Source organism: Dasypus novemcinctus, chromosome 19, assembly GCF_030445035.2.
Source record: "Dasypus novemcinctus isolate mDasNov1 chromosome 19, mDasNov1.1.hap2, whole genome shotgun sequence".
Taxonomy (NCBI): Eukaryota; Metazoa; Chordata; class Mammalia; order Cingulata; family Dasypodidae; genus Dasypus; species Dasypus novemcinctus.
Window position 1 is genome coordinate 83,533,059 of NC_080691.1, and position 10,322 is coordinate 83,543,380.

Genomic DNA, 10,322 nt, shown 5'->3' on the forward strand with positions numbered 1-10,322 from the left:
CCAGGACCTTTGCGCGTGCTCCTCCCGCTTGCCGGGAGCCCAGGCGTTTCTTTACGTGGCTGTCCTTTACGCTCCTTCCCAGCGGCGGGATGTGTCACCTCTTGGATTAGCAAGCGCAGATCCCGCACTCACGCAACCCTCCCTTTTTGCCCTGCCCTGGCTTATTCCCGCTCACAGTGTAACGGGGCTGCGGGTGAGTAGGGCGAGAAAACAGGAGTGAGCAGAGCACACAGGGGTGGGGTGCTGTGCCGGGAAACCAAGCGGACTCTGGGGCCAGCAGTGCGGGGTGGGAGTTTGCAATCGTGGCCAAGAGGAGGCGCTCGGAGACTTCAATACTCGGGAGGTGAGGGAAAGCAGGCGGGTGGCAGCTAAGCCCAGGAGAGTCCTGCAGGTGCAAAGGTCCTGAGGTGGCCTGGGGGCTCGGAGGGAGGTGGGATGTAGCTGGAGCAGAAAGAGCCGTGGCTATGTCCAGGCTGCAGGCTTTTGCCAGGGGAAGGTGGGTGTCACTGTGGGGGTGTTGGGCAGGGGTCCAGGCTGGCTGAAGTGGGGCCTTGGCCCGGCTGGGGACAGGCTGGTGGCCAGAGCAGCTAGCAGGATGAGCCGGGATTGGCTGAGCAGGGGAGGGGGAAGGGATGGGCAGCTTTGGGGGTCGGTCAGGGATGGGCTTGTGGGCAGGTAAGGGGGGGGAGGTGGGGGGGTGCCTGCAGCCCCCGACCCTGGGTCCCTGCCCACCCAGGCTGCCGCAGCTGTTGGCTCCTCTTACGCCAGGACCCCGACGGCGGCTGACCAGGGCTGACCGCCCTGCGAGGACCAGGGGGAAATGGGGGGAGGGAGGACACGTGCCCTGGACCGCCCCCCGCCCTGCGGGGTATGCACTCCGGCCCGCGGGGCAATCCGAGTCGTGCCCCGGGGACCCCGGACGCGAGGTGGCCCGGGAGGGGGGACATTCGTGCGTCCCCGGACCTGCCCCCCGTCCCCGCGCAGAACCCCCGGGACCTCCGGGCCGGGAGCGGGGCTTCGGCCGCGGCGGGAGGCGGCGGCCCGCATGGGGAGGGGGCGCTGGGACGCAGGCTCCGCCCCCCGCCCCCGCCGGAAGGGAAGGGGAGGGCTGGGGCGGCGGTGGCCGGCGCGGAGCGAGCAGACGCGGCGGTGGAGCGCGGGCGGGCGGCGGGCACCGAGCGGGGAGCGGGCGCCTCGCCAACGCGGTCACGTGCCGCCCCCCCCCCCCGCCGCCCCCGCCGCCGGGTGGGCCGCGCGCGCGCCCCATTCATAAATTCCCCGCCTTCTCCGCGGCGATCGGGGACCGAGCCGGAGCGCCCGCACCGCCCGCCGCCCATGGGCCGCGCGCCCCGGCGCTGAGGTAGGCGCGGCCGGGCCGGGACGCGCGGGGCGGCGGGGGGAGGCCGCGGAGGAGCCGGGGCGCGCGGCGGGGCGCCCGGACCGCGGGCTCCGCACCCTCGTCCCTCCGGCCACCTGGGGGGGCCCCGCCCACGCGCGTGCGCGGCCTTCGTCCGTGCCCGCAGCGTGGGGAGCGGGGCGGGCGGTGGCATCCGCGTCTCCGGGGTGGCCCGAGGTCGACGCGGTCCTGGCAGCGTGCGCGGTCCCTCGCTCCCGCCCGCCGGCCCGCGGCTCCCCCCTCGCTCCCCCCCCTTCCCTGCTCGCGGCCGCCCCGCCCCCAGGCCGGCTCGGGAGGGCGGGGGTGGGCATGGGGGCGGGGGCGGCGCGGCCCGGCCGGGCACCCGGGGCTGCCCCGTGGGAACCACCCCACCCCCAGGAATTCCTGCTTCCCCGGCTCCTCCTGCCTCCTCCGCGGCCCCCCGTCACCCCGCGGGAGCCTGGCACCCCCCAGCCTGAACTCACCTCCCGACCTACATCTGCGCCGACTCTCCCCCTGCCCCTGCCCGCCCCCCCCCCCCAGGACCTGGGGGAGCCAGCCTGGGCCTGGAGCGCCGAGGACACCTGGCTTCCGCCAAGACCACCCCCTTCTCTGGCCTCAGTTTCCCCTGCTGCCAAGGGGGGGGTAAGCCTGCTGCCGCGGAGCCTGCCTCCGCGCTCGGAGATGGGGGCCGCGAGAGCTCATCCCGACGCAGCCTGGGTGCCCTGGGGAGGGACGCTGGGGTGCAGGCCCCTGCCGCCGCCGGGGCGGGGGGCACAGGTGCAATTCCCAGGCGGTTCCTCCCGCGCGCGCCGGGCCGCCCCTCGGGGCCTCGGTTTCCCCGCGGAGGGCGGCGGGAGCGCGGGGCGCCCGGGCGGCGGGAGGCGGCGGCGGCAGCAGCCATCTTGCCGCCCGGCCCGCTCCGCGCCCGCCCCTGCAGGAGGCCTCCCTCCCCCGCGCCCCCTCCCCTCCCCGTGCTCCCTGGCAACCCTCCCGCCCCCCCAGCCTCGGCCTGTCGCTCTGTCGCCATGGGAACCAGATTCTTCTGGGCTGGAACAGATGGCACTCTTTGTCCTTTTCACTCCCACTAGCCCTCGGGGAAGGGAGGGGGCACCACCCCCCCCCCAGTCCGGGACCCCAGGAGTTGAGCTTTGGCCCCTCTCCCACGTCCTCGTGGGTGGGCCAAGAGGAAGAGTTCCCGGGCCCCTCCCGTGATGGGACATTTCGGGTGCCAGGGCCGTGGGGTCCGCCTGAGCGGGGTACCGGCCTCAGTCTCCCCATTCCTCGGAGGGGCGCCCCCGCCTTCTGGGCTGGGCGCCGCTGGGCCCGGTGCTACCTGGCAGGGCCCGCCCCCCCGGGGCGGGAGAGGCGGCGTCACCGCGCGCGCACACGCCGCGCCTGCCCCGCGTAAGGCAGCTCTCCGCTAGGCCTGCGGCACATGGGTAGGGGCTGCTTCGGGCCTCCCCCTGCTCCCCGCTTCTCTCCATGACTCACCGCCCCAGGTGGGCTCCTGCAGGCGGGAGGGGAGAGGGGGGCAGGTTTCCAGCGGTTTCTGTGGGGAAGGGTCGGAGGAGCCACTGCTGGAGCTGAGCAGGCCCTGCTCCCCCCAGCCCCAAAATGCAGCCCACCGCCACCATGGCCACGGCTGCCCCCGGCGCCGCTGTTGCCCTGACCACGTCGTGGGACAACGCCACCAGCCGCCCTACGGTGAGCCAGGGGGCGGGGACGCGGGGCTGTGGGGGGCGGGCGCCGGGGCGCCCCTGACCCTGTGCCACCGCAGGCCGAGCCAGACCCCGTCCTGGACAACCACGTGCTGCTGCTGGTGGTGGTGTCGCTGCTGGCGGGGGGCGCGCTGGCCGTGCTGGCGGGGGCCCTGCTGCTGTGCCGGCGCTGCTGGGAGGCGCCGCGCCGCTCCGACAGGTGGGCCTACGGGGCGCGCCGGGGCTGGGCAGGTATGAGGCGGGGGTGCGCAGGGTGGTCCTGGCCAGGCAGGAGCTGGGGGGCCTCTGAATGGGGGGGCTATGCGCAGGTGCACGGCTGGGTCCAGGGACGGCGCCTGGGGGTGCCGAGCTGCGCGGGGCCAGGGGTCCTCCGTGCAGGTGCAGTTGGACCCTTGTGCCCCAGGGCCATCATGCTCCCCCATGTGTCCCCTGACCATCATTTGCTCTCCCCCCCCACCTGTCCCCTGGCCATCATATACTGTCCTTTCCCACTCATCTGTCCCTTGTCCATCATGCTCTCCCCCCCCATCTGTCCCCTGGCCATCGTATGTTCTCCCCTGGCCATTGCTCTCCTCCCCCCACCTGTCCCCTGGCTGTGATATATTCTCCTCTCCCCCCACCTGTTTCTGGTCATCATATGCTGTCCTCCCCCCATCTTTCCCTCGTCCATCATGCTCTTCCCCCACACACCTATTCCCTGGCCATCATATGCTCTTCTCTCCCCCCACCTGTCTTCTGACCATCATACATTCTCCTCTCCACCCACATGTCCCATATCCATCATATAATCTTTCCTACCTCATCTGAGTCCTGGCCATCATATGCTCTCCCCCCACCTGTCCCCTGGTCATTATATGCTGTCCTCCCCCCATCTATCCCTTGTGCATCATGCTCTCCCCCCCGTCTGTCCCCTGGCCATCATATGTTCTCCTCTCCCCCCACACGTCCCGTGGTCATCATATACTCTTCTATCCTCCCCCATCTATCCCCTGGCCATCGTACGTTCTCCCCCTCATCTCTCCCCTGGCCATCATGCTCTCCTCCCCTCACCTGTCTCCTGGCCATCATATATTCTCTCCCCCCACTTGTCCCCTGGTTATCATATGCTGTCCCCCCCATCTGTCCCTTGTCCATCATGCTCTACCATCCCCCACCTGTTCCTTGGCCATCATATGCTCTTCTCTCCCCACACCTGTCCTCTGGCCATCATATGTTATGTTTTCTTCCCCTTTATTTTTCCTCGCCATCATATACTTTCTTCTTCTCCCACGTATCCCATGACCACCATATACTGTCTTCTCCCCCATGTGTGCCCTGGCCATCATTCTCTACTCCCCCCACCTGAACCCTGGCCATCATATGCTCGCCCTTCCCCTCATCTATCCCTTGTCCATCGTGCTTCCCTCTATCTGCCCCTGACCATCATATATTCTCCTCTCCCCCCACCTGTCCCTGGTCATCATACTCTGTCTTCCCTCCATCTGTCCATTGTCTCCCCCCCCACCTGTTCCCTGGCCATCATGTGCTCTTCTCTCCCCCCACCTGTCTTCTGGCCATCATATGCTCTCCCCTTTCCCCCGTATGTCTCCTGGCCATCATATATTCTCTCCACCCACATGTCCCATGTCCTTCATATAATCTTCTCTCCTACATCATCTGTCCCCTGGCCATCGTACGCTCTCCCCCTCATCTGTCCCCTGACCATCGCTCTCCTCCCCCCACCTGTTCCCTGGCCATCATGTGCTCTCCTCTCCCCCCACGCCCTGGCCGTCACACTCCCTGCACGTGTCCCGTGGCCATGGCACTCCTCTCCCCCCACCAGAGCCCTGGAGGAGGTGGAGAAAACCACTGCGACCTACCTGGACAGCGGCCCCCACCCAGCCCCAGGTGAGCGCCCCGCCCGGCCCGCCGCCCACCGCCCCGCGGCTGCCGGCCCCCCTCGCGCTGCCTGACCACCTGTGTCTGTCTGTCTCCCCCACCAGACTGGGCGCAGCTCGATCCCGACTCATCTCTGTTTCCCTAGAGCGCACCGCGTGGGTGCCAGAGGCGTGCGCGTGCGTGTGTGCGCGGATGAGCGAGTGCCCGCCGCCCGCCGGGGCCCACCCTCTCCTGGCTCTCCTCCGCAGACCCCGACTTCACGGGGGGCGGCCCCGAGGGCCGGGACGCTGAGACCGAGCGCTTCCTGTCCACGGCCGCCACCGGCCGCCGCGTCTCCTTCAACGAGGCCGCCCTGTTCGAGCAGGGCCGCCGCGCGCAGGACAAGGGCCGCCGGTGAGCGGGTGCCCCGGGGACGGGCGGGGGGCGGGGGCGGGGCCGGCGGGCGCGCTGACGGCCCGGCCCGGCCGGCGCAGGTACACCCTGACCGAGGGGGACTTCCACCACCTGAAGAACGCCCGCCTCACCCACCTGCACCTGCCGCCGCTCAAGATCGTCACCATCCACGAGTGCGAGCCCGGCGAGGGTGGCCCGGCCGCCGCGCCCCCGCCAGCCGCCGCGCCCAAGGCCAGCCTGGCCATCTTCCAGGTGCGCGCGGCCCGGGCCGGGGGCCCGCGCCTCCAGACCCCAGCCCCGGGAGGGGGGCACGGGTCCTTCCGCCGCGCCCGTGCCCCGTGACCTGTCCTGCTTCTCCCGCAGCCCCCGGGGAAGGCGCTGGCCGGGCGCTCCTCGGGCCCCAGCTCCACCCTGCCGGGCGAGCCCTACGACCCTGCGGCCGGCGCCGCCGACTTCGCCGAGCGCAGCCCCTCAGCGTCGAGCAGCTCCGCGGAGGGTGCCTCGGTAAGGGGGTGCGGGGCGCCCCGCGGCCCTTGGAGGGGCCCGGCCTGCCGTGTGCTCGGCGCCCCACGCGTGCGCCCGCACGCCGGGTTCGCGCGCCTGGCCTCTGCTAGGGCCGCTGGGGGGTGGGGTCAGGGCCCCTCGAGGCTGGGGGTCCCGCGCCCGGCTCTGCCGGACAGACCTCCGGGCCCCTCTCCCCACCCCCCCCAAACCTCCGTGGTCCAGGACCTTCTCCAGCAAGAGGTGGGGCCGTGGCGGCAGCCAGGGACGGCAGAAGTGGCCTGGCCGAGCTCTGCTCCCGCCTGAGGGCTGCGCAGGGACCTCGGGGACCACGCGTGTGTCGGGGAGCTGTGTCAGGGCTGCATGTGTATGGAGTGGGCCGGGCACGTGTGTGTATCACGGGGCTGCGTGTATCGGGGACACGTGATAGTGGCTGACCACGTGTTTCGGGGGGCCACATGTTGGGGGTTGGCCGCATGCATGGTTTTTGGGGGGCCATGTGTGTTGGGCAGCTGCCCGCAAGGATGTATAGCAGGGGCTGGTGTATCGGGGAATGCGCGTGTGTTGAGAGGCCGAGCACGCGCCTGTCGGGCTGCTGCACGTGTGCTGTGCTGGCAGGCACTGCCCGTGGCCCCAGCCGGCCCCGGTGTTGGTGGAGCCGTGGCTGGCGGCTGGGCAGGGTGGGTGGCGCCCACCGGCTGCAGGGAGGGTGCTCAGCGCCGGAGCGCCAGGGCCCTGCGGGAGCTCACCGCCCACCCGTTTCCCCCCAGTTGGACGCGGGTGCCAGGAGCGCCAAGGCAGGTGGGCCGGGGGCCGCGACGGGGCCCGGGGAGGCAGGGGCGGGCACCGTCCTGCAGTTCTTCACCCGCCTGCGGCGCCACGCCAGCCTGGACGGGGCCAGCCCCTACTTCACGGTGAAGAAGTGGAAGCTGGAGCCGAGCCAGCGGGCGTCCAGCCTGGACACGAGAGGTGAGCTGGGGTCCGGGCAGGGCAGGGCGCCCGTGGGCGCCAGTGAGCACCCGTGAGCCCTCCTGCTGGCGTTCAGGGAACACCTGGGACGCTGCCGGGGGCGGGGCCTGCAGTCAGAGTGGGGGCCTCGGCCTGCCCTCCGCTCTCCCCGGTCACAGCCCCGGGCTTGTCCCTGCAGCCCCAGCCCCCGCCCCGCTGGCGTAGGGCAGCCGCTGCCACGGTGGCCTCGGCCCCTTCCATTTGCTGGTCTGGGCCTCGGTTGCTCCTGGTGGAAGGCGAGGGGGCCGGCCTGGACCTGGGGCTGGCAGGTGCTTCCTAATGGGCGTCAGACGGCAACGCGCCTGGCTGCGTGGTCAGCCGGGCCCCGGCTCAGCTGATGAGCCCTGCAGTTGTAGCACGAAGCTGCGTGCCAATAAAACTTTATTTATAAAAGGGGCCGTGGGCTAATTTGGCCTCTGGGCCGTTGTGCACCGCCCCTGGGCTGGGTGACAGCGGTCCTTCCACCCTGCAGGCCCAAGGCGGGTGGGGGCACCCCACCAGTGGGCCCTGCCAGCGCCGCCCCCACTGCAGCTCCGACGGAGGGTCCAGGCCTGGCCACGGGGTGCCTGCTGCCATGGAGGAGGGCATGGCAGGCTGGGGGACGCAGAGGCAAGGGGTGGGTACAACCTGCGTCTGGTGGGCTCCAGCCCACCTGCTGCCCACTGGGTGTGTCATCCCTGTGAGGGAGCAGTCTAATGCGCTTGCGGGTGTACTCCCGTGCTGCTGGGTGCTCTCTCCCTGGGTGCCTTCCCCAGCACCCCAGCCCCCACCAGCTCTGTTCCTTTCCCGTCTCTCTCAACTCCTCTGTTCTTGCCTTCTCCTGTTCCCCACTCCTCTGTGTCTCAGTTTCCTCACCTGTCACCTGTACAGCGGGCATCCAGTTGGGCCTTGGGGACCCACCACACCCCCTGCCCTGGCCCAGGGAGAGGCGGGGGGTTGCTGTGTGCCTGGTGGGGGTAGGTGGGCTGAAGGGCCACGCCACTCGCCCCCGCAGGCTCCCCCAAGCGGCACCACTTCCAGCGGCAGCGGGCGGCCAGCGAGAGCACGGAGCAGGAGGGGGACGCGCCCCCGGGCGACTTCATCCAGTACATCGGCCGCGCTGGCGACGCCGGGGCCTTCGCGGCCCCCCACCCCTTCCTGGCCAGCCCCACCGGCCCGCCCCCCCGCTCTCGGCAGGTATTTTTCAGTAGGTAGAGGTGCTGGGGTCGGATCTGTGGGCCCCCGCCCTGCCCCGTCTCCCCTAGGCGGCCAGGGAGCGCTCCCCGGTCCTGCCGCGCCCGCTCGCGCCCTCGGGCTGCACGGGCCCGCCCAGAGGCCACCGCGCGCCGCACGGACCGGGTAAGGGCAGGGGCTGGGCGGGCACCCGCCGACGCCCTGTGATCCCCAGGACAGGGCGTGCCTGCGGCCTCCCCGTGGTGCCCTCGGACCCCCTCTCGCCGGTTCCCGCTCCAGGGGACTGGGGGCTCCCGTCTCCAACGCTGTTGGGGCTGTTCTGGCCAGCGGCGTCCCCAGACGCCATGGTCCCGGGATGGAAATGGGGTCCACAGGGCAGAGCTGGCTTCCTCCCCTGGGGTCAAAGCTGCCGGCCTGCGGCCAGCCTGCCCGCTCACCTGCGGGACGCCCTCCCCGCTCTGGTCCCTGGAGCGTACGGGGGGTTGGGAGGAGGCAGGGGAGGTGTTCCCACAGCCGCCGGGGCGCCGGGTGACAGCCCAGGGCGCTCCAGAAGCACGCCGCCGGGCTGCGCGGTTAAGCCTGCCTCCGGCGTGTCACCGGGGCAGCTCATTAGCCATCCAGGATGGGTGAAGGGACCTTCCCAGCCGCCCTGCGTCCAGGGACCCCCTTTTTAGAGTCGAGCGTTAACCCCTTCCCAGGGCTTGCTTGGGGTGAAGGTCCCCTACGTAGCCATAGAACCACCTCGGGGGCAAGGGGTGGGCGGGCTCCAGGGCGGACCCTGCGCGTCCCCCGCATGGGTGAGGGTGGCGCTTTGTAACCGTCGCCCCACCCGAAGGTGGGGTGGCCGCGGCGCGCGGGAGGGCCCCCTGACGGGAGCCCTGGGCTTGCAGGCTAGAGGCGGCCGAGGAGCGGGGCGGCGCGCCCCCCGAGGGCGCCCCCGAGAGCGGCACGGGGCCCGAGCGGCAGCAGCCCGAGCCCGAGGCCGAGCGGGAGGCGGCGCCGGACCAGGCCCAGGCCACCTGCCGCGACATCTGGAGCCTGCGGGCCTCGCTGGAGCTGCACGCGGCCGCCGCCTCGGACCACAGCAGCAGCGGCAACGACCGCGACTCGGTGCGCAGCGGCGACAGCTCGGGCTCGGGGGGCGCGCCGCCCGCCTTCCCGCCGCCCTCGCCGCCGCCCGCGCCGCGCCCGCGCCCCAAGGACGGCGACGCGGGCGAGGCGGGGCCGCGCAAGCTGCTGCAGATGGACAGCGGCTACGCCAGCATCGAGGGCCGCGGCGCGGGCGACGACGCGCCCCCCGAGAAGCGGCCCCCCCTCGGCGGCGGCGAGGCGGCCGCGGCGCCCGCCGAGCCGGCCCCCGCGCGCCCCGCGCAGCCCCCGCGCCTGGCCCCGCCGCGCCCCGCGCCGCGACTACAGCATCGACGAGAAGACGGACGCGCTCTTCCACGAGTTTCTGCGCCACGACCCCCAGTTCGACGAGGCCCCGCAGGCCGCCGCGCGCCACCGCGCCCGCGCGCACCCGCACGCGCATGCGCGCAAGCAGTGGCAGCAGCGCGGCCGGCAGCACAGCGACCCCGGCGCGCGCGCCGCCCAGGCCCCGCCCCCGCCCGGCGCCGAGCCCCGCCCCGCGCGTGCGCCCTTGCGCCGCGGCGACAGCGTCGACGGCCCGCCCGACGGCCGCGCGCCCGGCGCGGGGGCCGCCGACGCCGACGCCATCCCGGTCATCGAGGAGGAGCCCGGCGGCGGGGCATGCCCGGGCGCGGGCCTGTGCGCCGAGCCCCCGGGGGCGCTGCTGGGCAAACTGGCGGCGCGCCTCGACCACGGACTCTTCCCGCCTTGCCTGGCCGAGCCCGCCGCCCCCGCGCTGGCGGCCGCCGCGCCCACGTCCCCCGACCACAGCCCGGTTTAAGTCCCCCTACCGGGCCTGGCCTCGGCGGCCCGCGGGTGCCCAGGCGCATGCGCGCGGCCTCGGAGGCGCGCGGCCCCGCCCCGGCCGCGTGGTGGGTAAGGCGCCTGCGCGGAGGTGCCGTCCAGAAGGCCAATGGGGCCTCGCGGCTCCGCGCGCACGCGCCTCGCCGCCGCCAGGGCGTAGGCGCCGAGCGGGCCGCCGAGGAGCGCTCGCGCGCGTCGCCCCGGGCCGGGAGCTTGGCGGAGGCCGCGGCTGCCAACCCCCGGGCCTTTACCTCACGCGGCGTGTGCTCGCGGCGACCGCGCCCCTCCGAGCAATAACCGCACTTGCTGCTGCTGCCGCCGCCGCCGCGAAACTCGGCGCG

At 72.6% G+C, this 10,322-nt stretch overlaps 1 protein-coding gene across 1 annotated transcript; it reads left to right on the top strand.

Annotated features, from left to right (window-relative positions):
• Positions 1 to 765: 765 nt before the first annotated feature.
• Positions 766 to 10,055, top strand: CBARP (CACN subunit beta associated regulatory protein). The gene is given in 13 exon segments (XM_058282211.2): positions 766 to 1,360; positions 1,919 to 2,020; positions 2,986 to 3,082; positions 3,156 to 3,295; positions 4,919 to 4,983; positions 5,223 to 5,367; positions 5,448 to 5,619; positions 5,731 to 5,871; positions 6,639 to 6,837; positions 7,871 to 8,025; positions 8,027 to 8,052; positions 8,940 to 9,341; positions 9,400 to 10,055. Coding segments are annotated over 11 exon segments (2,094 nt in total). The 5' UTR covers positions 766 to 1,360; positions 1,919 to 2,020; positions 2,986 to 2,992; the 3' UTR covers positions 9,959 to 10,055.
• Positions 10,056 to 10,322: the final 267 nt, after the last annotated feature.